Source organism: Chroicocephalus ridibundus, chromosome 5 (assembly GCF_963924245.1).
Source record: "Chroicocephalus ridibundus chromosome 5, bChrRid1.1, whole genome shotgun sequence".
NCBI classification, from domain to species: Eukaryota; Metazoa; Chordata; class Aves; order Charadriiformes; family Laridae; genus Chroicocephalus; species Chroicocephalus ridibundus.
In genome coordinates this window covers 61,186,822-61,214,799 of record NC_086288.1, presented here as the reverse complement: position 1 = coordinate 61,214,799, position 27,978 = coordinate 61,186,822, and the positions used below count along the sequence as shown (strand labels likewise).

Here is a 27,978-nt window from a genome sequence, read left to right as displayed (position 1 = left end):
CCCAAACTAATGTACCTGCATAATAATTGTTTTTAATCACATTTTAATCAATATTTTGAATCCTGAAATACAGATTCACAACTTCAGTGTGTTAACAGATCAATTATAAACTTGTATTTTCCTGTTTGGTTCTTAGACATCTTAATGAAAGGTTACATATTTTCAAATGGTTTCTGTTATTTTTTGAGTTCTTGGGCACATGGTGTCTGCAGCTGGCAAATTGTTGCCCTTTAGGTTTCTGTTTTGTGCAAACATTTTACCTCTTGACCTCATCCCCATCTGACAATTCTTCACTGTTACTATTGAAAGGGAGAGATTGTTCTATTTGTTGCCTGTGTGCCCCAAAACTGTGGGGAAGTACATTTAAAATGCTGGCCCCAAGTAGGAATTTCAAATCTGTTTAATAACTTCGTGCACATATGTTATTTTATGAAAATGTAGAATTTGCTAAGGCATTATTTTGTAAAAAGGGTGATAAGGTTACCAAAATAGGAATTTTGTTTTACTAGTGGGTGAAATGTTTGTTAATTACAGTAGAAAATGACTATGCTATGTCGATATCTACTCTTATAGAAAAAATATAATGCAAATAATAGCTGAATAGCAGTAAGCAGGTCAAAGTTTTTTTACTGCCATAAGTGGTAATTAAAGCATCCGTACCAAAAGATGTTAAACATTTTAATGTCCACTGACTTTGTTAATGCTATGTTTTGCTATGAATTTCCTACAGTTTAAATATTGAAGTAACTTCTTTGATTAGTTTGTCATGAGTAATTTGTGACAGATAATTTTTCATCTAGTAGATACTTGACTTTATATAGCATTACTCAAAGCCTGTCAACTTAGAAGCAAACTGCTGTCTTCCATCTGGAAGCTAGCTAAGGCTGCCTGTTGGTTTTTGCGAGGATAAGGGAGATTACTTCATGTATTTATGAAGTATTATTTTTCATTGTACATGAGGGGGAGAGGAGGAAGAGACAGGCATGGAATTCAGTAAGATATTTAGATAGCAAAAGAAGGGTTTGGTATTTATTGAACTGTAAATAATGCAAGACTTTTTTAGGGTATACTAATATACCTTCGAAAAGAAAAATATGCAGTGTTATTTGTAGATAGTGTCATTTTTTTTCTCCTGTTTTTACAGCACCAATCTACAGATAAATGGATGCCTTAAATAAAAATAGGAGCATCTAATACATTTTCAGACAGTAACAATTTCTGATTTTAATTCTTGTTACAGTGCAGCAGAGCACGTGAAAAAGTGTGCTCCTAATGGACCTGAACTCTTTTTTTTTTTTTTTTTAAGTCTTTATTTGGAAAGCGTCAGTATTTCTTGTTTGAATAGTACTGAGCAGAGAAACAGTTTTATGAGTATTCAGGAACTTGTTTTCCACTCTAACTTTATTTTTGGTTTTGGTTCTGGAAGCTCCATCTCTTTGTTAGCTGTGGCTCTTTCAGGAGAAGACTGAGTGTGTTGAGCTAATAAAATATTTATTTTCCCCATCCTCACCTGCTTCTCAGGTAATTTCTGAAAGATGAGTGGTGAGAGAGGGTAAATGCGCTCCTAGTCTCTTCTGAAAAATCTGTGCTGTGAAAGTGAATGCTTTGGAGTATTCCGAACTGTTGGAAATACAGAAATTATTTTAAGGAAACAAAGATTTTCTGGCCTAGGTTCTAGCTTTTGATTAGTTTCCAGTAGTGTGTTAGTTTCAAGCATTTTTTTTAAACTTTTTTGCATTACAAGAAATTTTGACCGTTTAGTTCATCAATGCATGTCGCAGGTGAAATGATGGAGTAAGTAAAGTGATCGAACTTGCTGTTTATTTCTCTAGACCCAGGGGGGTGTCAAAAGCATACGTAAGAACTTTTCAAAAAGTCAAGAGATGATTTTTTTTTTTAGTGACTTTTTTATTTCCATTTGGAAAATGTCCAAGTCTCGTAACTGTTTGTTGTCTCCTTTTCTGTGTTTCCTTATGAACCTGAACTCTTCAATTGCTTTCCGTTCTTTTATTACTCTAATAGACAAGAAGTCGGTGATAGATTTGCCTGACAACCGCACCAGCCTGTGTATCACCATCTTTTACTGTTTCTGAAGAGCTGCCAGACGTGTCAGCACTGTGTTAATTTTGAGATCTTCAAATACCTCTTCTATTTCTCAGTTTTCATCTGCTAGTACTTTTTGATAGATGAATCCATAGCTAGTGCTTATTTGTGACTGTCACTGGGCGGGGGGGGGGGGGGGGGGGGGGGGGGAACTGCAGACTCCCCCAACTGTTGTAGTCAGGGGTTGAGAAAATGCTAACGCTTTGGGCGTTCAAAGTGTTTTGAAAAATTACTTTGCATGGTGGTTCATTGATGCTTTGCTATATGATTTACAAACTACAGAATATACATTGAATGAGTTTTATGAAAACATGAAAATTGATGGCATTTCTTTTAAAAAAGATTTTTTTAATTCTAGTGTAATTATCCTTCTGGAGTTGGTATTAAGACCTACTAAGGGGAGGGAAAACCCCCCAAAATTACATAAAGAATAGACTAGTCCATTTTTATCAACTGATCTGAAAAAATGTATAAACAGGTTGTAGAAGTAGTAAGGCTGTTGCTTTAATTTTAAAACTGTATTGTTTTGCTTTCCACTGAAGCAATGGATTTAAGGAAGAGGTGTATCAGGGAGTATGCCTTGAATTTAAGAAATGAAATTGAAGATCACTGATAATCCAGACTAGTGAATTTCCAAGGCATGTTGTCAAGGTTTACTTTTTTCCATGAGTGTTTTGCACAGTGAGATTTTAAGTGGGAGTTACATGATTTTAAACTGAAATCTAAAATATGAGCAGTAGGTAATATTTTTCTTCACTGTCCCAAAGTATTTAGTATTCTCAGATTTGTTATGGCTTTGGTACTGTTTTTATAAGCCTGCCGAAAGAGGCTTAAAAACATTACAGTTCTTCAGGCTTTTGACGCTGGAAGTAGTTGGCAGTCCCTGCCACCTTACAGGGAAAATAAAGTTGAGATAAGAGAAGTGTGTATATGTTGTAGTTTTATTGAAAATTAATTTACTGTCCTGCAAGGTAAATTTAAAGTATATAAAGTATTTCAGGTATTTAAAATGTTTGTTAGGTTGGCATTGAAGCATGCTCTATGTGCCATGACACCATCTGTTGTGCCGCAGTTTGTTATTCTGGCTGCAGGAAATGCTATTGTGAAATTTTGGGATGAATTTATATTTTCACTCATGCGTATCTGTGTGATGGCAGATGTAATCCTCTTGTACTGTTCTCTTTCAGGCAGAATTATTAGTGTTGTGGTAGATATAGAGGTTGTTTTTTTCTGCCCTTGCTTACTAAAACATTGCTTTTAATTGAAATTACTGATTTTATTTTCAAATGCAGAACATTCACATGTTACAAAGGAATGAGAAATTTTTCTTGTAATAATACATGCCTGTGAAGTTTCAGATAATAGTATAGTAAAAATCTTGGATGAATAAGGAGGTAGAAATTTTAGCATTCATGCAGTGATAAAGTTTGTTCAAAACTCTGTAGATGCAGGCGGGTGCTTTCTGTGACCTTTCAAATGAAGCTGTATCTGCAAAATATCTTGAGTTAGGAGTTAAAACTCCTATATCCCTTGTACAGTTAATAAAGCTGTTTAATGACATAGTTACTTTACATTTGTCCTTACAATCTTCTATTCTGGAAACTTAAGATTTAAAAATCTGTGTTCTGATTTATTTTTTTTTTCCACCAGCTTTATTTTGGGATTCTCAACCAGGTCTTTGCTTTTGGTGGTTGTGTGTTTGGTGTATTTTTAGGATCTTGTTTTGCTTCTTTTGGTAGGTACTAGGAGCTACTGAAGTATTTAAAACCGGGTAGGCTGAAGGAGGCAGCACTGTGCTAAACAACTTTGTACTGTGTAATGAGCAAATGTTACGCCCTGAGCAGCTGTAAGCTATTGGGACACTGTGGGTCACAGGAACTGATAGAATATTTACAGGAATACATGTGCTGTTTATATTCCTCTTTCTAGTTAAAACACACAGATTTTCAAATTTTGAAAGGAGCTATGTTAGGGAAAGTAGAAATGTGTTGTATGGGCTTTTTGGGCAGTTTTCAAACAAGTTGAGACAAGTGTATCTTCAGGCTTCTATATCTGTTTTAAAGCATAGCTTGTGATAAATGTAATGTCTTAATTTTCTCCACAGAGACCTCAAGAACAACCTTATTAGTACTATAGATCCAGGAGCTTTTCTGGGGCTTTCGTCTCTGAAAAGACTGTAAGTAGTATATCTAGCTAGTCAATTTAAATGAAACAAACAAAAACCTCTGAGCGTAGAGTAAGTCTTAGGTTCTGGAAATTTAGACAGCAAAGTTATTATGTATTAAAAGCTGGATATGTATATGCTGTCTAAATTTATACACACACATATATGTAAGTATAAAACAAAGTCTGCTTTCAGTCTTGTGACTGAAGAACATCCGCTGCTTGTGGCTTGGCTGTCTCACTTGTTCTTACTGACAGTCTCCTGGTGTTATTCCTCCCTTTTTGTATTTCAGTGACTTGAAACATCACTGGGTGAACATTCATTCAGAGCTTTGATGCCATCAAGTCTTGCTTTGTTAAATGTTAAACTCCTCATGATTTTTTTTTTTTCCCCAAAGTCATAGTGGAACACAGAGTTCCTTGCTATTAATAATACACTGAAGTTACAGCACCGTTAATGCTGCTTTATTGACGGTTGTGCCAACGTTCGCATTAACACATTTTTTGGGATTTATACCTTGGCTTTTATTCCTTTTTTTCCTTTTTATTAAAACACTCTTCAGGTTTTTGGAATATCTGGGAAAGCTTTTAAGTCTTAGTGATTTTGCTGTCTGCTCCAAAGAATACAGCTTTTCTTCTTAAATTTTTGTCGTATTTATGTTCATTTGTGGTAATTGCACTTCTGAAAACCTTAAAAATAAAGCTGAAGGACCAGTTCTGGACCATTACTACTTGCAAGCTTAATTTTTATTTCTTTAAGAATTTTTTGGCAATTTGATTTAAGACCTACGTTGTGAAATATAGTATTTAAAGACTTATGTAAGTATAAATGTAGAAGTGGTCTCCTGTTTATGTACAAAAAGTGCGCAAGTATAGGTCTCTGGGACATCAAAAAAATAAATGATGTAGCATGTGTGATGAATATACTGTACCAATATGAAAATTTACTTTGTAGTCGGGTAAGCCAAGACAGTTTGAAGGGGATTTGCTGGTCAGGCTGGGCTCATTTAAGTGTATGTGGGCAAACCTTTATTACTTTAGAAATGGGATAAGGACTCTGTGCATGTGTGTACACCCATATAGCAGTACCTCTTGGATTTTGCTGAAAAAGACTAAATATGGTGCAATCTGTTACTCATGAATTTTAGTTGAAATACTTCTGTTTGCAGCCTGTGTGTCACTTGGAAATAAAACAGTTTATTCTGATTTTTCCTTTTTTTGTTTATAGAGACTTAACTAATAACAGAATAGGCTGCCTGAATGCAGATATATTTAGAGGACTTGTAAGTCTTATTAGATTGTAAGTATAATTTTGTTGTATATAATTTAATTTCTTACATTTTAGTCTTATGTAAGTTACCATTCTTCATTTCAGTGGGAATAGTTTAAGTGTGTGCTTGAAAGACATGCGGTGTGGCTATGACTGTGGTCTGCTACTCAGTAGCAAGATTAAAAAAAAACCCAAAGGACAGTGGGGGCGATGAAAACCACACAATGCTCTGTCTGCTTTGGAGCCATTTTTCAGTTTCTTAGAAGATATAGCGGGAGGTGGGGGGAAGGGAGTAGCAGACTGTACGAAATATTTCCCTATAAAAATATTACAGAGTTACAGAATATTTTAACATCCGTGCCTTCTACAATGGCATCAGTGTGGTTCTGTTGTGCTGGCTTTCTTGCACGTGTTGTAGTTCTTTATTTACTCTAAGAAAATAACATGTAAGATTATGGAATGTTTCTTTGGGGTGGTTGTTAGCTTCTTACGCAGTGCTTTCACTGATACAGAGAAAGTGGGATGTAGAATATGTTAAAAAAAATATGGCTAGATCAAACATGCTTCTTACTGCATGTTAATAGCAACACATCAATTCACTGTGAACAACAAATTTACTTTTAAACTTGAAATACATGCTCAACATGTGCTAGTTGTTGCTTTAAATAAAAAGTTTGCTTTCAGTCCTTGTTTCTGATCTTAAAATTCTTCAGCTAAAAAAGAACTATTTGGGAACAGTTTATTTTGGGATTTTTGCTAGGCCATCAGACCTGATTTTTATTCTTATGGTCTTGTGAACTATGACAGTGTGTTGTAATGGTATCTCGTAGGTTTTAAAATAATGTTGTCTTGAAGAGGGATTTTCTTAGTTCAAACGTCAGTTGCTTGAACATCAAATCTTGATACTTTTACTTCTTAGGAATCTTTCTGGAAATCTGTTTTCTACACTTACACAGGGAACATTTGATCATCTCGGTTCACTAAAGTCTCTGTAAGTACTTATTGCATCTAACCTTAATTGGCATGATCATTTGTGTTCTTAAAAAAATTTTATATACGCTGGTACTACAGTTTTGCCTTTTTACTTTTAAACCTCATAACAGTGGTTTCTTTATCTGAGTAGGTGCACTGGAAAGATATTTGGGTGTTCCTTCAAAAGATGCTCAGTATTCGTTACAGTTCTGAGAGAACAAAGCTATAACAACGTCTGGGCTTCTGAAAGTTCTATTACTTTTAATAAATAGTGTTTTACACCTTTTTTAACAAAGGGAACAAATATTTTAAGGAAGTTCTTAGTCCTTGAAGAACAGTATAGTTTTGTTATACATAACAGTGGGTATATCTCAGCCTCATATTGTTTTTCTCCCCTTTAATTTCATGAGAGTTGTAATCCTGTGTAAGGAAGAAAGTAAATGGGAAAAAAAAATTCATCAGTGCTGATGATTAGCTTGTATTTTTCCCTGGTAGTCATGACCGTTGGCTCATTGTACTGGGGCTTTCACAAAAGCTCTGACTTCTGGCTTCGACACCGAGTTAATTTCTTGTTTATAAAGGCAAATGTTTCTTTCCTTCCTCCATCTTATTTTAATTGTCCATAAGTTGCTATTCCTGGTATTTTAATTGTGTACATAAAGGGTGCTGTCCAAGAACATCACAGGTCTGACAAGAGAACCTGGATATTACTGTCGCTATTAAAAATGTGTATGTCTGGAGGAATTTCTGTGAACAAAGACCAAATAGAGTTTCACAGGAATGTTGATTTAGTGTTTGAAGTGTTCTGCCTGCGATGTTGTGTTATCCTCTAGACATTCGCAAAAATAAAAATCAAATATTTCACTAGAGGTAAAAAACAATGTAGACACAGTGATATGTTTTGATAAATTTTTAACTGTTTCTAAACAGATAAAATATTTATGATCTCTTTTAATTTAGCTGACTACAACAGACACCTATGGGGGTGTTTGGTATGTGTTTTTAGTAAAAAGTATTAAATTATACAGAGAAGACTTTATGAATCAATGAAAAGCCTTATAGGGCTTTCATATAAAGCAGAATAAAACTATCATTAAAATTGTGAATAGTGGTTCTGAAAAGAGAAATGGGTGAGAGGCTATTTTTATATTTCTGTTTATTTTACCGTTAAAGCATTTGATTGCTAAAATGAAGTAATGAAGTGTGTTCTTAAGTTTATGGTGATGCATATTCAAGCAATTGCTTGTTAATGCTCACTTAAATAACGTATACTCCCTCCATGAAAGAAATTACTAGAAACTTTTTCACGTACAGGTATTAGATGTTCCTCATATTTACGGAGAGGATTCCTTTTCTCGAGGAGTGTGTACTTTTGTTCTCGGACCACAGCTTGCAGGGTGTTAGAGTATCTTCCAGTATGTAGTGGTGGGCAAATCCACTGTATTCTGGGGTTTGACGGCTTGTTGTCTGTGAGAATGAGAGGCGTTGTACAGCTGTTGATGTCAAGCTTTCAGACCTTAGGGTGTTGCTTTTTGTCGCTGTGAATACCTATTTCTGTATTGCAGAGAATTTCAGACTGATTATCTTCTTTGCGATTGCAACATACTGTGGATGCATCAGTGGTTAAAAGAAAGAAATATAACTGTACGTGAAACTAAATGTGCCTATCCCAAGTCACTTCAGTCGCAAACAGTGACCGGTGTTAAGCAGGAGCTTCTGACCTGTGGTAAGCACTCCTGACAACTCATACTTACTTTCTAACGCATTCTGTATTGTGTTAATATTAGTGAACAGGCTTTATATCTTTATTTTATTTCCCTGAAATTCAGCACTTCTATGTGATAGTGGTAATAGTGATTTCAGAGGCTGATCACTTGTTGTGGTAGTGTTGTTTGCTTTTGGAAATAAATAATAAATAAATTGTTGATTGTGGATGTTAGTCCATGGAAACTAAGGATGAGTAGCACTCCCTGAAGATAAACTCTTTTTTCCTGGTGATCCATGTTTTCCAGGCATTTTTACTTAAAATTCTCAAGAGGAATCAGAAACTAATATTTTTTTCCAAAGTCTAGCTGTCTAACTTCAGATATGCTAATTATTCCAAGCCCAAATTCCTGAAGTTAAAAGATCTTCATTTTATGACTGACTTCCCTACATGGTGGTTCTGTTGTTGATTAGCCACCTTGTTGTGATGAAACCATGATCAACTTACTTAACTTCTTTGTTGTATTATTCTGTCTGTCAAAACAATAAAACATATGTATTTGTGATTTTGAAATATTAATAGTGAGAAATTGTGAAGAAATTAAATGCATAAATATATTTTTCATTCAAGTTTATATTTTTCACATAATTTGGATGTGGGCCGGCAAAAAAATTATTGAAATGTATTACGTTAAAGGAATACATTTTTTGAAAAAGAATATGAGGAGAACTTGTATTTTTCATGTCCGATGCATCAAATGTATTTTTTATATAAATCTTGCAAGATGCAATTTACAAGGAGTTTACAATAATTGATTCTCAGTTAGTGTATTTTTCCTCCTCTTTTGAAAAGTATGTCTATATCAGATTCTTGCTATTAATTGTGCTTTTATTTCTTGAATTCTAGAACCACCGCTTGAATTACCATCTTTCTATATGACTCCATCTCACCGTCAGGTTGTCTTTGAAGGAGATAGTCTACCCTTCCAATGCATGGCTTCGTATATTGATCAAGACATGCAAGTCTTGTGGTATCAGGATGGAAAGATAGTGGAAACTGATGAGTCCCAGGGTATTTTTGTTGAAAAAAACATGATTCATAACTGCTCACTGATTGCAAGGTGAATCTCTAAAGAGAAAATGTATTTCCCACTCCTTATTTTCTGCTCTGATTTAGTGACATTTCCATAACCTGTAAGGCCCTCTTATATCCTTGCTGAGTTGAACCTATGCAGGCAGACACTTCCCAAGTACTCTGTAACTTCACGTGTCTCTTAAATTACATGGCTTTGGTCACTGTTACTAATGATCAAGTTTCAGGAAGGTGGTTTAGAGATTTGGTTAGTCAAACCCAGCTACTTTTTTAAAACGGGTTTAGCTATAGCAGGTTGTCCAGGACTATTGCAGTTGGGTTTTAGTTATCTGCATTACCCATTGCAGTTCATGTAAAATATGTTTGTGGTAGGATACATTTGTTCTCTTGGTACATCAAAATTATGAAAGCAAGACATTTAAGTGAACTGCTCATTGATTCTTTCCTCTTCCTTTTGAGCACACCACAGTTGGTAATATCAAAGTTCTCCAGCAGAGATCTATAAGTATAATTTATTCTGCCTGCAGCAGATTTTTGACTCATTCAGCATCTACGGAGTAGTTATATATCCTGTAATTGTATTAGTAAATTAGGGCTCCTAACCATCACAGATTATGCATTTGGGAAGTTACTGTAGTTTGGCCTTTCTGGAACAACTATAAAAATTTTGTGTTGAAGAGCAATGATAACGCTTGGGGAATTATCTCTTCTTTCTGAAGTCAAGGAACTTTTTTCTTTGGCTGTTCTTTTTTTTTTTCATACCTTGGCAGAATTGAGGGCTAGAAGAATAGTAAATATTTCTCTGTTAGTTATAGTACATGGATTCATAGACAGCTCTGGTTTTGTAAGATCACTCACAGTTGTATGTAATTGATTGTTTCTTCCATTGTCTTTCTATACTTTATTCATCTTTTGGTAAAAGCTTACATAAATTTTATTGCAAGACTGTTGCCTCTTATTTGTTTATTTTATCTTCCCAGTGCACTGACAATCTCAAACATTCAGGCTGGCTCCACAGGAAACTGGGGCTGCCATGTACAAACCAGACGCGGGAATAACACAAGGACAGTAGACATTGTGGTGTTAGAAAGTTCTGCGCAGTACTGCCCTCCAGAGAGGGTTGTGAACAATAAAGGGGACTTCAGGTTGGTAACCTTGATTTTTATTTTTTTCTGAGAAAAGAAAGATCCATTTCGTTTTGTTTTTAACTAAGGTATTATCCTTTAAAGGCACCTATGTGGACATGCATTTGTAAATGGTGTGTAACATTCTTAACTGTTCTAAATTAGTATGTGTTGAAAGAAGCGCACACAGCTATGCCATGAAATGTTAAACTTTGAGCCTCTTAACTCACATCTTTGGAATAGATGGAAAGTAAATGATGATATTTGAAATATATACAGGAAATTATTGGAATTGAGTAAAACTTCTTAGATGATCTGTAAGTTAGAGTTGGACTGCATACTGAGGGGGAGTTCCCATCAGGGTTTTAAAACCCTCCTGCTCCCGTACAACAAAATCATTGTCTCGGAAACAGATGATGATTCCTCCCTTGTGAGTACTAGAGTAAATAATAAGAATGGTGCTTCCTCTTAATGATTCTTGGGACTGTAGTTGTAGCTCTGATGTTCCATTGTGTTGGGTATTACAGAGTATTTTATGTTTTGTTCTTACCTCTTCACCTGTTTTCCCTTTTCTGATCTTTCTGCTGCTGGTTACTCTAACAACACGTTACTCCTGGAGGTGCCAGCTGTAACAGATAGCTTCTGTATAGATTCTCTATATGTAAGGTAATGCCCTTTATAACTACTCTGTGTTGTGCTGCCCTGCAGTAGCTCCTACTGAGAATTAGCGTATGTCATAGCATATGTTTTCACTACAGTTTGTAGGGTTTATTAATGTTATAATAACTGCTTTTACCCACTCATTTTCAGTTTTCTTATGCTGCTTGGCTGTGTTGATCTTCTGCTTGATCTTTTGTTTACACTTACAACATTTTCTTCTTTTGCCTGTGTACATTAGAGTGCTCTAAAGTCACCTTCTTCCTATACAGCTAATCTAAGACCATAAATATTTTATTTTAAGAAATGGAAGGTAAGTTAAAGTATATTGCTGGGGGGAGAGAAGACAAGCTTTCAAGTGCAGAAGGCCTTCTCCAGTTGTAGCAGAAATTCAGGTAAAGTCCTGGCTGAGAGCATTTGTTCTGAGTTCATCTTTATGTTCATCACTTGGACAGTTTGAGAAAAAGGGTAGCTGGTGTCTGAGTATGAGGATCTGTCAGTAAGGGAAGTAGTGTTAAGATCACTTGCTGCACAGGGGCAATTTGGAACTACTGAAGAGCTTCACTTTCACATTGTAAGGAATTATTTATATAAGAAACTTTGTGCATATCTTCTTTTTACACTGTGGTGGTTTCAATTGCAGGGATGAGCATTACATTAGAAAATGAGAACTTCCTGCTTAAGATAAAAGGTGAAGAAAGTCAAACAGATGCATGCTGTATTCATCAAAGAACACATCTATTTAAATCACTTATGCATTTTTTTAATGATACAAGTGTGAATCGTTCTTCTTTGATTTGCCATTAGAGGTGAAAACAGATGGTAAAGGCTTATTTCAAAGTGTTTTCCATTAAATTAACCTGTGCTGTTCAGTGACTGTTCAGTGTAATAGGATTTCCCCCCTCTGGAATTCAGTGGAAAGAAATAAGATTTCAGGAAATGTTCAGCTTATCAAAAAGTTCACTATGTCTGGGTTTACTATAGCAGACTTCCATTTGTAGTTTAGGTAGAGTAATAATAAAGAGTAATTTTTCACCTTTGAGACCATATGGAAATAAGGCTTTGACTAGTGAGAAAATGGTTCTGAGCAGATGGCTGTAAATGATCCTAGGTGAATTTGATTTTATAGTTTTTTAGTTGGAACTGGTTAGTCATTTTAGCTTGGAAGCTGTTTCAAAACTGGCATCCAGATTTTTATCCCTTCAGAGATGGGATAGCAAAGTGTAGCAAAGGGGAGGAAGTTTGTCTTCAGTGTCTTTGGCTCAGTAATAGTAGTTTAGCATGAGTTTATAAAGATTAGGCAAAAACTGTCTTCATCATCAAATCTATTTTTTTTAAATTTAGGTGGTTTTTTTTAAGTCTTACTTAGATAATGTCCCTGAATATGTTGCTATCCATGATTAAATTGAAAATACAGTTTGCACGTTAAAATGTAACCTAATGCTTCTGCTCCAGTAAATCCTTCAACTGTTGTGTTTGGTATAATTTTATGCTGGTAGTTGATAGAATTCTTTCATAAATATAAGAATTATCCTTTTGAAAACTGTTATACACTGGGTGTAATCTTAAAACTGTAGTTGTCATGCTCAATTTAGAGATTTACTAGGATGTAATAAGAAAGATGTAATAAGAAATATTAGGCTACCTGTAAGCTAATGAAATTATAATATAAAAACTCATTATAACTGAAAGTTATTGTTAGTTTAAAGAAATGAATGCTTTCAAAACAGAATTAATATGCATGAAGGAAAGGATTCCTTTTTAATCTCATGGTCTGGCTTTTTTTTTCTGAAATGAAATTACAGTAGTTAAATGTAAATGAACCATCTTTTCCCCCACAGCTGTCTACTCTCATGTATATGTGATAAATTTTGAGCACCTAATTATAAACAGTGATGAAATAAGAGTGTTAATACAGTCCAAATTTGCACTTCTGCTAGCAGTTGGGTAAACTGTGAAAGATATTCAAGCTTAGGCTCACAAGAAATTAAGAATGCAGCCAAACTTATGTAGCCTGTGTTTGCATGATGAGAATTTCATGTCACTAGTCTGGAGGAATGTCTTCTCTGGCTTCATGGAAAGTGGAGTGTGTCTCATCAGCTCATCTTATACAGGTATTGGGAAGAAACAGTTCCTGGCTGAGAATGGTCCAGGTTAACATTCATTTAGCAAAAAAAAAAAAAAAAAAAAAAATGGAATAAGGGAAGTGTAGTTACAGCTGAAACCGGTCCCCTGTTGGGCTGTAAAGAAACTTGTACCCAAACAAGGGGTATCAGTGGCAGAGGAAAGAGGACAAGGGACCCAGTTCCCCACAGAGTGCTTCTCTTTAAGGTACTGCGCATTGGTGTTCTTTCTGTGTGTGTGAAATTATGGCAGTTTTAAATTGCCCACCTTTTATGTCTGGTTTAATGGAGAGCTCTCTGAATCATTAGATGAATAATATATTAGTTTTATTAGTAAAATGATTCTGTAGATATGTAAGTTTGTTATAAAGGTAGCACACGCTATATGACTATCTGGCATTGCTAATATTCTTTTGAGAAGATTGTGGTAAAAGATGATAAAATGCTGTGTAGGGAGATGAATGAAAAGTAAATGCAGTAGGAATAAAGGGACAGTAACGAAAGGGAAAGAGATGGATAAAAAAATAGGGGAAGCGGCAAGAAGAATGGGGAGAGCAGGCAAATAATCTTGTGAAACTCTAATAACCTTTGAAATAGTGTTAAACACAGAAACTCTCTTTTTTTTTTCCCATTTGATGGCTACAGAAGTTCCAGATTATATAGTTTAGAATTTATACTTGTTTAAAAATATAGTAATTAAAGCTCTCCTGAAAAACTTGTTTTTCATTTGGGTCTTGCTGTTTCACTCTGATTTCTCTTTTTCTAATTCTTTAGTGCTAGGTGTGAATAGTGAGGAAAGGAATGGCGCATGCCATTTTTCAGTGAAAATATTTGTCTTGGAGGTTGTGTCATACAACGTCTGCCGGGACCGCAGAGTTTAAATTATCCTAAGGCTATGTGGCACTCGGTCTGTAAGGCAATACATCCAGTCAAAACTGAGCTGACCACACTTTAACTTAAAATGCTTTGGAAAAATAAAACTTTTAGAAAACTGTCTGTAAAGAGGGAGACAAATAATCCCTTTCAAAGTGGCATCTTTGATGTAGAAATTTAATACAAAAATTTCAGTGTTGATAGAATTGTTTTGGAAATGATGTTTTGGCATGCCAGCGTCAGGGTTTCTGGAAACCTGAGTCTGCTTTCTGGAAGCTGAGGTTTGGGGTGTATCATGCAGGGCATTTGTGGGCCTGCATGTCTTCTAACTGCTGTGCCAGCTGATTTATTAGTTGTCCTCATCTGCCTGTTTTCTTTTCGGCTTCATTCTCTGAAGGCTCATTACGTACCCCTAAGAAGCGGGAGCATTGAAGTTGCTTAGTTTTGGGCTTGATTTTCCCCTGGTCTGTGTTGATCAGACTTTATTTTAATTTGTCCATACAGAAATTTCAGAGACTTAGATAAATTTACATGTATTGTATCCCCTTATCCCTTTCTCCCTTCCCAGCAAATCCATAACTTGCTCTTATCTATCTTTTGTCCTTTCTGCTGGTTTTTCTTCTATACGGGAGAAAAGATGGTAAATAATTTATATTACCATTGTAGATTCTATACCTGTTCTTTGAATTAATTTGCATTCTCTAAAATAACTGTGTGTAATTCCTAGCATTTAAAAGCTGTGCTAATTGTTTTTATTTATTTATTTATTCCTTCTTTCATCTAACCATCTCCATTGTCACCAGTTCTGATATAAGTTCTGTTCTGATAAAGGTTGAATGGTGACACTTCCGTTAATTTCTTGAAGTGTCTGCTGAGGCTCTGAATATAAGTGTATGCATATTTGCTAGGCTGGATGATGCCCAAATAATCTTGTGTCTCTTCTGCTATTCAGATCTTATGGTGATGGCCATAGTTGATAATTCTCCATTTCTTAACTAAATGATGTCACTACAATATGGAGAACTGATTTGTAATGCCAAAGCCTTTGTTTTTCTATTTTGGTTTGTTGTAATTATTGTCTGGGCTTTTCCATTAGTTACCTTACTGACTTTGAATTCTTTCGTAGTTGTTGCCGTGACCTGTGCATTTTAAGGGTGCCACCAGCAGCTATCTTTGAGTTGCTTGTTGCCCAAACCTAAGTAATCTTTGCCAGAATGGCCTGAAGTAAGAGTCTGTTTTCCATTACTGAACATGCTGAAATTGTTCTGTTAGAGCTGATTAGGAATAAATAGGAGTTTGAGATAGAGAAGACTTTCAGTATACCCCAAAAAGTTTACCTTTTGCATCATTTAGTATAATTGAAAAGTGTAGCTTTTTGCCTTGGTCCATCCATCCCTGGAGTTACTCTCTCCTTCGAGGAGGAACTGTGGTAAATCCCAGCATCTTCAGTAAGAGAAGTTACTTAACAGATGAATAAGAGGAGGAAGAATGGAACTGACTCATTCAGTGTCTCTGCTGTGGTAGTATTGCTTAAATTTTAATTTCCTGAAATGGAAATCTTTATCTTTCTGTGAACACAGAATTTATTTATTTTCTTTTTTAAATATAGTTATGTTCTGAGCATCTCTTAATTTAAATGATAGTAGAGACTAAACAGGCATTTACTGAAATGCAGTCCGGATATAAAAGCAAACTTTAAATCCCAGTGTAATCTAGCAGACTGATTTGTTTGACCATTTCAATTTTTGGAGACAACTGCTTTGTGCAAGGCCCTTTGAAATACTTAAAACTGAGGAAAAGTATGTTAAGCTCCTTGAACAGCCTTAAGAGCTAACCTTAATTATGGTACAGAAAGCCTGGGATGATCAGATGAAGCTCTCTTGTTCTTAGTTTTAGTTAAACCTTATATGTTGGGTTGCTGGATTTGAGACACTTAGCATTCTGCAGTGTAGGTATGTATGCTTTTTGCTTTTAAACTTCAGGTATTGGTGTTCTGAATGATAAAATACTGCTTATGCCTATCGTAGCAGGGGCAGGCAGACTGGCTGGCATTCCTTGTCCCTGTCCTCCCCTCTTCTCAGCATTCCAACTTAATTCAGAAGTGGTTTCCTTCTATTCTTATATTTACTTTGAATCAGTTCTGATCTCATGAGCGATCAGCGCACTAAAGGCATATTGCAATTTAACTAATGTGCTTATTTATTCTTTATTTCACTTTTATCTGTGTATATGTTTATACAGATAAAGTATGTAATAAAATTACAGAGGAGGAAGTTGAGAGAATGTTAAAAGTTTTCTTAAAAAGTGCTTACCTCCACCTACCTTGAGTGAAAGGAATTCTTTTTTATTTTCTTAACTTTATGAACACCTTCTTTTCCTATTTAGTTTCTATTAGATATTATGTTTGGTTGCAAAATTGTTCAAGTGGTTGTACTACTGCTACTGTTTCTTAATTACTATAAGTGTATTCTTCTGTTCATATCTGTGGTTTAGTATTGATATGAATGCAGTCATTTGAAAGTTACATCGATGCATGTGAACAGGACAACTAGAAAGCTTGCAGGGTTTTCTATTATGTATTTAACTGGTTTTATAGTGTTAATACAGAATTTTTCATGAAGTAGGCAAGGGTTTTGTATAAAAAAAACCTGTAAACTATTTTTAGTAAATTTATAAACACCTTTTTCTCTCCACCTGCAGCCTCATGAAAGAATTAAAAAAAAAAAAAAGCATGCTAGCATTAGAACTTGTTTTGTTAATAGTACACAAATATGAACAGCTTGAAAATACTGAAGGCGAGCCAAGGTGGCCCTTTAAATAGTTTAGAGATGCTTAGTTTTGAGTGTCTCTTTATTTCATGTTGTAGTGCTTAATCCTTTTATTTACTTGTCATGTAAATTTGTCTAACTTTTTTTTTGCTTTTGACTCCCCAGGTGGCCTAGAACGTTGGCAGGCATCACAGCATACCTGCTGTGTACACGTTATTCTGCTGGCAGTGGGATATATCCTGGCAACTCACAAGATGAGAGAAGAGCATGGCGCAGATGCGACAGGGGAGGCTACTGGGCAGAAGAGGACTACTCCAGGTGCCAATATGCGAATGATGTGACTCGCGTTCTTTATATGTTCAACCAGGTAATTTGTGCATTTCTATAAAATCAAATTCTTTAATGAAAATAAAAATTCAAAAGTCTGTTTCTCCTTTTTATTTTTTTTTTTAAGCTGGTAATACAGGTGGCCTGGATGAATTGTGATGAACACACGCCTCTGAGTACAACGCTAGAACTTCTAGGTCTATGTTTAGTGTTTGATTCAATTATGAGCGCCCCCAGACTGGAAGTGCAAGGAAAATTTTATTCTTTGGTGTACTTGTGTAAAGCATAAGAGAATAGTACTTGTCATTATTGCTTTTGTCAACTGGATGCCCTGCCCTGCCCACACCCTATAAAGAAACAAGGCAGGCTGAAGTTGTAATGGAGAACAGCTATAGAGAGTAGTCAAACTGCTCTGCCTCTGTTGCTGTAAACCTCTTAATAGACTTGGCGGGGCTTATGAGAGTTAACTAGGGAAAGTGGTGAGTATTAACTCGATTTCTCTAAGTTGGTAGTACTGACCAGGATACAGGAGAGTATTCTGGATTTTTAAATGTAGCTATGAAACAAAATTTTACAGCTCCAAACTAATTTAGAGGCTTACCTATAGTTAGTGCACACTTTCACAAACACCATTCTACAGTGATGTACCCAACCTTGTATGTGTAGGTGCTCTATTGTAAAAACTTCTCCATAAAGCTTTAAACTTTCTGATTTAAGCTTGGTATTTTCCAGTGCACACTGTCAGATTGCTAGCATCAGTGCAACAAGTGAAACTGTGGAGATGTGAGAATATTTTTGGGATTTTTTTTGGTGTGGTGGGTTTTGGGGTTGTGGTTTTGGTTGGTTTTTTTTTTTTTTTTAATGATCCGGCTATGCCACTTGAGTTGATGATGTTGGTAGCACCATCCACATTTAACATGGACCATGGTGCTTGTGTGACCTCAGGGTAGGATTACTGTGTGTTGCATGTGTTCAGAGTCTTTTAGTGTGGGAGCTCACATTCTTTTAGAGGAAACTTCACTCTGTGTGTCAGAAGCACAGCAGCAGCCCCTAACTGGGACAATTGGGATCTAAACTGATATTTGCCCTTTGGATGTCTCCGATTTATTCACATGGTGAAGGCTTGATGTCCAGCGGTTTGGACTAAATCTAGTTTGAGGTGCAAGCATCGAACTGCTGCATATTGTGTAGATTGGTTGTTGCTGACTTGCTCCCTCTGTGTTCAGTTCCTTACTAATGCAGACACAGCTTTTTAGCTTCCTGATCTGGTGCCCTTGGGGGACAGAGTGTACCCTCAGCAAGTTTGCTGATGATACAAAACTGGGAAGGGTGGCTGACACGCCAGAACGCAGTGCTGCCATTCAGCGAGACCTGGACAGGCTGGAGAGTTGGGCAGAGAGGAACCTTATGAAATTCAACAAGGGCAAATGTATGGTCCTGCATCCAGGGAGGAATAACCCCATGCACCAGTACAGGCTGGGGGCTGACCTGCTGGAAGGCAGCTCTGTAGAGAGATACCTGGGAGTCCTGGTGGACAACAAGTTGCCCATGAGTCAGCAATGTGCCCTTGTGGCCAAGAAGGCCAATGGCATCCTGGGGTGCATTGAGAAGAGCATGGCCAGCAGGTCGAGGGAGGTCATCCTCCCCCTCTACTCTGCCCTGGTGAGCCCGCATCTGGAGTACTGTGTCCAGTTCTGGGCTCCCCGGTTCAAGGACAGGAAACTACTGGAGAGAGTACAGTGGAAGGCTACAAAGATGATCAAGAGAATGCAGCACCTCTCTTATGAGGAAAGGCTTAGAGACCTTGGTCTGTTTAGCCTGGAGAAGAGAAGACCGAGAGGTGATCTTATCAATGCTTATCAATATCTAAAGGGTGGGTGTCAAGAGGATGGTGGCATCAGACTCTTCTCAGTGGTGCCTGGTGACAGGACGAGGGGCAGCAGACACAAACTGGAACACAGGAAATTCCATCTTGACATGAAGAAAATCTTCTTTACTTTGAGAGTGGCAGAGCACTGGCACAGGCTGCCCAGAGAGGCTGTGGAGTCTCCTTCTCTGGGGATATTCACAACCCGCCTGGATGCATTCCTGTCCAGCCTGCTCTGGGGGAACCTGCTCTGGCAGGGGCTTGGACTAGATGATCTCCAGAGGTCCCTTCCAGCCCCGACCATTCTGTGATTCTGTGACCCATGAGCACTGGTGTAAGAAACGTGGAACGGTGGGAGGGAGAGAAAGGGGAAGTACTGCCTGTTCTGGTTCAAGTTAAACTTAAGGGTTGACATAACTGCTTGTGCTTTACATTCCTAGCACTAGAGGTGGGTGCCATGGCTTAGTCACAAGAAACATGTTTGAGGGCTGAAAGGGGGAGCAGTGGTGCTTAATGACTGGCTAGCAGCTGGGAGATAATGCTGGGAATCCCTTTGTGGGACACAGCAAGGTTAAGCGTTTGATTATTGAGAGTTTTGATGCTGCTGGTTTTCCTTTTCCTCTTCCTCATCTGAGAATTTACATTTTTCCACGTGGTCTGTAACAGCTTGACACTACTCCTGCCTAGGCACTGTAGCCCAGCTGCTGAAGAGCCTAGATTACTTCAGCCTGTTAGAACTCCTCTTGCTTAGCCAACATTTATTAGGTCACGGAAGAATGTTGCCACCTTCGTGTTAAGAAGTTTAAAATGTGAGGGTCAGATTGGTGTCTTCAGGAAAGCAGAAGTATAATTTCCATGTGTGAAGTAGATGACTTCTATTGTCTGCTTAAAAATACATGCACACAGGTATGGGACACTGAAATAGAGGTTTCAAAATTTTTTTTTTTTTTTTTTTAAGGGAGAAGTGGCATGTTTTGGTTTTAAGAGTTGTTTTTACTCATTAGAGCCTTCCTCTTTAGGTGTAGTAGGTCTGTAATTTTTAGCAGTATTCTGTACAGAAACTTATTGTCTCTCAGACTTAATATTAAATATAAGAATATAATAAGCATCTTTAGAGCCTTAGAACGCAAAGGCAGTTGAGCCGTTTTGAACACTAGAACTCTGCCAAGCAATTTAAATCAAGTAGAGGAATAAGTTGAAAATGAAGTGAAACTTCTGTAATGTTTATGCAAGAACATTTATATTTCACTGTTCTTGTTTTTGTATCGTACAGGTATAGTTTTAGGTGAAAAGAAATTAATGTTTAAAGAAAAAGTTCAAAGACATTAAAAAGAGTATCTGAATTTGAAAGTTGACTTTGCTTAATGTGTGTTATGACTTTGAACTTCATTTACACTTTTAAATGCATGACTTCTAGTGTTTTGGAAAAAGAATAATCTTCCATTAATTGCATTAAAATCTATGTACAATTATCAAGACCAGCAGGAACATATGTATAGTTGTGCTTATGTGGCACATTGCAAATCCAGTAGGGCAGACAAGAGACCTGTACACCAAAAAAAAGTAGAGATGGGACATCTCTAGTTTGGATTATTGTGGATAAACAGCATCTGAACATGAGCTGATAACATTTGCACAGCTTTCCACTGCGGAAATTTCCACATTTTTGGTCCCTGCTAGCTCAGAGACATGTTGATGTTGTGTACTATTTAGTGAAGAATTTTCCAGCATGGTGCTTGTTTCAGGAAGGAAATCATGAGCTTTATCATAGAGAGGATCTGTCTTGTTGGTTGTTCTTTGTTGTTTTGCGTGTGTTCCATTCCGAATGCTTTCTGTAATTACAGAATCAACAAGGAGTGCTACAGCCGTAGTGTGCTTGAATTTCTTTTGGCTTCTTTTGCTATAAAATGCCATACTATAGGAGCTCTGTGTTGTCATGTCTAGGCTCTGGTAAATAGGAAAATAAGCATTTGACATACTTTTTTTTTTTTTTCTTCTGCTTTTCTTGGTGCAACCTCTCTCTCTTCTAGGACAAGAGGATGTGACACGTTTTCTGGCTGCAGATACAAATGCTGTTTCTCTGGCTTGTAGGAGATGTTTTTGCTAATAGATAAGGTGGTAGTCCCTGGCTACTTAAAACACTGTGATCCCCATGGGGATTGCTGTCCTCTTTGGGAAAATGCTTGCTTATTAATTGTTGAAGCGTTGTCTCTGTCTTGTGCTTAATTTTCCCTTCTTCAAAATGCTTATGTTTGTTCTCTGTGTAGATGCCGCTCAACCTTACCAATGCAGTGGCAACAGCAAGACAGCTCTTGGCTTACACTGTTGAAGCAGCAAATTTTTCTGATAAGATGGATGTTATTTTTGTGGCTGAAATGATAGAGAAATTTGGAAGATTTGCTGAAAAATATAAAGAGGTAACTGGATAATTTGCCATCACTTTAAAGATAATCAAAGTGTTTGTCCTTAAGTATTCTGAGCAGTGAAACCTTCTCAACGTTAGATGCAGGCACTCAGTTAGTGGATTATCAGATTCTATTCCATGTTTTTGTTTGTTTAGTAGGTCCCTGAAGTTGCTGACCCATGGTCACAGACTTTGCATTCGCGCTGAGATGATCCAGCATTCACTGGACCTGTAATGTGAGTAACACCTCTGGTCAGCACTGGAGCAGGGAGATGGGTACAGTAAGTCTGTTTTTATTTAATATGGAGTGGGTCACACAGGTTTTCATTGGTATGTTCTTATCTAAAAATACAAATAATGAAAGCCTCAGAGATCCTCTCAATAATGAATAAAACAAGACTTATCTTCTCCCCTCCCACCATGGTAGGCTGTCTTTATTCAGTATTGAGCTGTATCTCTAAGGTTTTCAGTATTCCTATATCTTGCAGGATATAAGATAAGACGTTAAAATAAAATCTTAGAGAACGCTCACTGTTGGAGAGAAAAATGCGAGTGGTTGAGTAGTCCCACCAGTGGGTAGGAACTCTCTGTTTCACTGCTGAACAGAGGTTATATTGATCTCACTGTACAGTGCATGTTGGGAAGTTGGAGACCACAATGCGTCAATTTTAAACTTGCGCAAAAAAAAAAAAGCCAAATTTCCCCGTCCACCCTCAGCAAACCATAAATGCTGGTTGTAAATTCTTTGTAGAACTCCTTGGAGAATTTTCAGGCTAAATCTCCTTTTTACAGTCATAGCTTGGGGTTTTTTGGTATATTTTGGAATTATACAAGCAGTTCATTAAATGCATGGTTTTGTACCCAGTCAAAAATAGAAATATGTTTTAGATTGCTGCTTGATTTGTTACATTATAAGGGTATTATTTTCTCAGCTGTGATTCATTGTCTGTAGGGTGACACAATCTGGCATTACTTTGCCATGTTTGAAGGTGATAGATGATATGAAAAAAATCTAAGTCAAATTCATAGGTAGTTTTGATCTTAGATGATGTATTTTTTATCTTTTGAAGTCAACCTCTGATGTGCTGGTATATTCAAGGAACATGAGTGCAATTTCATTTTATAACTTTTAGTAGCTATTAATTAGACATAGTTATTTCTTATTAGGGTATTACTCTACAAACTCTTTTCTTGACGCTGTATTCACTTATACCATCTTATTGTCAGTTCTTAGTTTTTGTTACAGTGGCTGTTCTGAAAGATAATACTATAAATTATAAAAAGCTTCATTTAATAGCTTTTTCATGTCAGAAGAAGAAACAAACTGAAGACAAATGCTCAGAAAGTCCTTAGCATATTGTCCTAAGTTAGAATGCAATTGGAAAAACTTTTGTGTACCTCGATAAACAGGGGAAAGAATGATGTGTAATATTTTTTTAAAGGTATGAAACACCTTAAGTCCTGTGACTTAAGGATCTTTATGCTGATAATTTATTGGAAAACCACCATTTGTTGATGAGTAAAACAGCTACCGCTTTTCAAGTAGTAATAAGTCATAATAATCATCTTCAATTAATTTAACTTTGATTGTTCTTGAGAATTTAATGAAAAGGGCTACAGTCTGCAAATGCTGCTTGAGGCTGTGTGTTGGCTGTTGAGAATGTTTACTGATTGTAGCTTCTGTCCCCTAAAAAAATCCAAGTTCTTAAACCAGTGAATATTTTTATATTCCTGTTCTTGCCTTTATTTTTAAAGACTTAAAAAAAGAAGGACAAGCTGCTGTTCTGTCCTTATGAGTAATATTCTGGAAAGGAATTGGGCAGCCTGGATGGTAAAGGAGATGTCTTCCCCACCTTCCCCTGTCTTTCTTTACGCAGAAAATTCCAGTCCCTAAATTTAGGCACTGTGAATTGCATTTCAGTTAATTCCACTAGAAAATACATATATGTTCACTTTTGGTCCAATATTTGTCACTGTTTCTTAAATGTTGTGAAAATGCGGTGTAGGTCACTGTTGTCAATGTAGGTGCTCATTAGTTTTTGGCAGAGTTGTGGCCTAAATAAATGAATTCCCACTATAGTTTGTATTTGTCTGTCATACAGAAGACAGGTTAGGGAGTGTGAGCATAAACTTACAGCAATGTAAGTGGTGGTTTGAAAGCAGCTCTGGTACCCGTGGGTATTTGCTGTCTCTCTGATATGTAACCCGTGACCTAAAAGAGTTCATGCAAAATTGAAGGCAAGCAAGGAAGGAACCAAAGAAAAGGCAGAAGTAGCAAAAGGAAGAGAAGCAGAAGGGTTATGTGTTATTTTTTTGCCTGTAATACTCTTTTCTTATTATCTTCCTGCACATACACAAACTGTATTATTGATGATTTATAGGTTTTTAAATTTTTCTTTAGGTTTTTTAGGTTTAAATTTGATTATAAATAGTTCTTTTAAACATTTAGTACAGTATAATGTGGAGTATTACAGTCTTTGCTTTTAATGAAATATCTGTATTTCTGATGTTTTTGTTTTCTAAGTCTAATGTAAACAGACAAATTACATTGGCGTAACATTTTTCTTGGATGGAAGTAAATGTCAAAGGTTTCAGTATCTCAGCTTGACAAGCGGTGATGGAGATAGGAACAACCAATTTCCTTTTGCTTTTTGTGCCGACAGGTTGCTTTGTATTTTCTGAGAATGATCCTACTTGATGAACGCTTTCAAAGATATAAAGTAGTCTTATTTCTCTTCCCTGTTAGCTTGGTGACGTGATGGTGGACATAGCAAGTAACATTATGTTAGCCGATGAACGTGTTCTGTGGATGGCACAAAGGGAAGCCAAGGCTTGCACTAGAATTGTACAGTGTCTGCAGAAAATTGCTATGTATCGCCTTGCAAATGGAGCTCAAGTTTATTCTACTGTAAGTATAAATTTATTTATTTAGAAGACATTTTGCTGGCTCTTGAGTTTCAATAGCTTTTTATTTTTCTTAATAGATGTTGGCATTATCTGAAATGCCTACTTTTTCTGTAGGGAGAAGAGAAATACTCTGAACAGATTTATCCCTGACAGATGAACAGAAACACTTTTCTGGGTGTTTTTTTTTTTTTTGCTTCTGGCGGAGAATCCCTTTAAGGTTATTTATTATTCTTCCCGTGATGTGTAAAATCATGTAACGTTTGATTTTTGTCATCACAGTATTCTCCAAATATTGCTCTTGAGGCTTATGTAATAAAGGCTGCCGGCTTCACTGGGATGACATGCACCGTATTTCAGAAAGTGGCTACATCTGACCGTACAGGACTCAGTGATTATGGGAGAAGAGATCCAGATGGAAATCTAGATAAACAATTAAGCTTTAAGTGCAACGTTTCAAATACGCTGTCAAGTCTGGCTTTAAAGGTCAGATACTCATTGTTTCCCTACTGTCTTTGTAATAATATCTTAAATATGAATCAGTTGGCAAGCAAATTTATATTATTAATTTCTAATGTCAAAGTAGCATTTTTACATAATGCAGAATGATTGTGATGAGATAATTAAAGTGACAAAGGATAATAAAGTTTGATTATAGAATAATTTTTTAATGAGTAGGTGTGGTTTTCTTTATTAAAACATCTTAAGTTGAAAGATGCTTTCAGATCTTTTCATAAGTATGGAAATTGAAATGCTCCCTAGTTCATAATAATATTTGGCTTTATTTTGCTGTATGTTCACCTTTGTTACTTATTAAATCAGATATTACCAGTCTCCTTAAATATCTGAAATATTCTGCTCAGAGTAATTAAGCATGAAATAGAAGATGGACCTGAAAGGTTAATTTTATTTGTGGGTGTGTGTACGCGCACACACGTGTGTATATATATATTTATGGGAGTGTGTATAGAATGGAAACACTTCCTCATATTCTGTAAAAGTAATTTTTCAGTTACATTCCCTTACGCATCAGTTTGCTTTTATCATTTAATGTACTAATGCACAATTACAGCATTTCTCTTTGTTTGCTTCTCGTGGCTGTTGCTTCTAGCTGCCAATAGTCTAATCTGGAAAACTCTCTGTAATGGTTTACTGATACTAACTTGAACTCTACTCTCTGTATCAAGTAAGGTAACTACAGAAACTTAACTTCTTTTTTTTCCTCTTTAAAATAGCGTTAAGACTTTAATAACCTGACTCAACTATTTTATCTTGGGTTATTTGGAAACACTGTCAAATAGATTCGTCACAATACATGGTCTGCTAAATGCATTCATCTCTGACATCGTTCAGGTGGAGAAGTTGCTCATTTAATCTCTGTGAAGAATTTCTTGTTCATTTTAAAAATTAAAAAAATCTGTTTATTTCTAGAACACAATTGTGGAGGCTTCTATCCAGTTGCCAGCTTCCCTTTTCCCCCAAAAGCAAAAAAGAGAAATCAGACCAGCAGATGAATCTGTCTACAAGCTTCAGCTTATTGCGTTTCGCAATGGAAAGCTTTTTCCAGCAACAGGGAATTCAACAAATCTGGCTGATGATGGAAAACGTCGTACAGTTGTAACACCAGTTATTCTTACCAAGATAGGTTTGTTTTTTATTATTACTTTTTTTATGATCTATAAAAATAAGAACGATTTTTGACTCCTTTGTTTCGACTAGCGTATACCTAATGAAAGGTTTTTAGCATCTAATGTGTTACATGTTGAGACATTTATGTGCAAATACATTTCTTTTGTAACAGATGGTTTAAACCTAGCCAGTCACCACGTTCCTATAAATGTGACACTGCGGCGCATTGCGCATGGAGCAGATGCTGTTGCAGCTCAGTGGGACTTTGATCTACTGAACGGACAAGGGGGATGGAAATCTGATGGTTGTCGCATTCTCCTGTCCGATGAAAATATTACTACCATTCAGTGCTACTCCCTCAGCAACTATGCCGTTTTAATGGTATGACACTTAGAATTACATGTCTCTTTCTGGAACTTAAAAATATTCCAATAGAATTCTGTTTTATATTTTCCTTGCATTAAAGAGAATGAGAATTCCCATGTTCCATTTCACATAAAACTAGACCTAAGAAATAAATCTTCAGGTTTTGCTTGTGTTAATATAAATGTTGGTGTAAGGTGAGGTTTAAGTGGAAATCTGTCAAAGTGGAATTTATTACTGAATATACTAGATGCAAAAGAATTTTTATATGGAAAGCACTATATTATAGGAAGCCATTTTAATGAGCTACATGATCAAATGGGCTTTTATGAACTTTAGTCTAGTAATGGCAGTTTAAAATAAAAGTAGCAGTTTTAAAAAAAAAACAAACACTATCTTCTCTGTTTTAGATTGAATTTGTTAGCTTTGTCTGACAGGAGTGTTTTCTTTCTGTGATCCATAACCAGAAATAGCTATTTCACTGCAAATTAGCTATTCATTCACTAGTATGTAGGTCTGTTACCAGAAGACATTGATTGAAAAAGGAAACAAAATCAAAGCACTGAGTTACTATCCAAAATATTTTTGAAATACTGCTTCAAAAATAGTATCTGAACTCCAGTCTTAGCATATTGATGTCAATAAAATGGTTAACTGGTTCTAAAATATAGTGATGGTTAAAGAAGAAGGGAGTGAGACACCTTGTTTTAGTGCTCTTCGGTTATGAAGTAGCATTTCTTCTTTGTCTGTTCCCAAAGCTCTCTTTCAGAATTTGGCCTTCCCTTTTTACAGACGGTGACTGTTACCCAGCCCATCAGTCATCACCACAGGTGCTAAGTGATATGTAAAAAGGCAGGGGTAGTAGGAAGGTGAGTGAAATAGGAAGACATTTAGGAAATATCGTTAACTTAAGTGTAAATTTGATATGGGTTTTGTTGTAGTTAAGGTGCTCTGTGTGGAATTAAATATATACTTTTATGTAATCATATGTGGAAGAAAGATGATTCCTTTATGATGATCAGTGCATACGAAGTTGCTATTTTTGTTCTGCAACTCACACTTTCAAAAATCTTTCTGTTAAGAGAATTAAATAGTAGAATACCAAAAAGCTAAACAGAAATAAAATTAAGATTTACATGCCAAGCTTTTTAAAAGAGCTCAAAGAGAGCAACTTTTCACTTTACCTCTGAAGGTACCGTTTTAAATTACTTCAAACTGCTATAATCCTATAGTTCCCTTTGATATTTTTAAAATATATAATCCTTTCCTAAAACATAACAGCGGTCTTTAAAAAGGAATTAAACTTCATTTGCATGTGTAGTATGCATGTAAAGAGAGAGTATGCTTTAAATGGGTCACTTTCCTGCCATCTGGAGGAAGAAAAATGAAGAGCATATTCTAATCCGCTGCTGTAAATGACTGTTTCTAAATTAATACATGGTAAGATTATAATCAATATCTTATTGAGAGTTGTATAGAGAACTGTTGACAGGAATGAAAAAAAGTTCGAGTAAGAGGCAGCTTTCTTCCTTTTCTGCCGATGCCTCTTATTGTATGCTTGCTCAAAACTGGTATTCCTTAAACATTTAGGTACTTCCCAAAATGTTAGGCTGCAGGGACTGGAGAGGAGAGGG

At 36.2% G+C, this 27,978-nt stretch overlaps 1 protein-coding gene across 1 annotated transcript in view; it reads left to right on the top strand.

Annotated features, from left to right (window-relative positions):
- Window positions 1–27,978, top strand: part of ADGRA3 (adhesion G protein-coupled receptor A3) — a 57,774-nt gene that overhangs the window by 18,117 nt on the left and 11,679 nt on the right. The window contains exons 3-14 of the mRNA XM_063336038.1: window positions 4,208–4,279; window positions 5,495–5,566; window positions 6,456–6,527; window positions 8,074–8,234; window positions 9,120–9,333; window positions 10,286–10,450; window positions 17,016–17,217; window positions 21,312–21,461; window positions 24,195–24,356; window positions 24,635–24,838; window positions 25,784–25,997; window positions 26,154–26,362. Of these exons, the coding sequence (XP_063192108.1) occupies window positions 4,208–4,279; window positions 5,495–5,566; window positions 6,456–6,527; window positions 8,074–8,234; window positions 9,120–9,333; window positions 10,286–10,450; window positions 17,016–17,217; window positions 21,312–21,461; window positions 24,195–24,356; window positions 24,635–24,838; window positions 25,784–25,997; window positions 26,154–26,362 (1,897 nt within the window). The remainder of the gene's footprint in view (window positions 1–4,207; window positions 4,280–5,494; window positions 5,567–6,455; window positions 6,528–8,073; window positions 8,235–9,119; window positions 9,334–10,285; window positions 10,451–17,015; window positions 17,218–21,311; window positions 21,462–24,194; window positions 24,357–24,634; window positions 24,839–25,783; window positions 25,998–26,153; window positions 26,363–27,978) is intronic.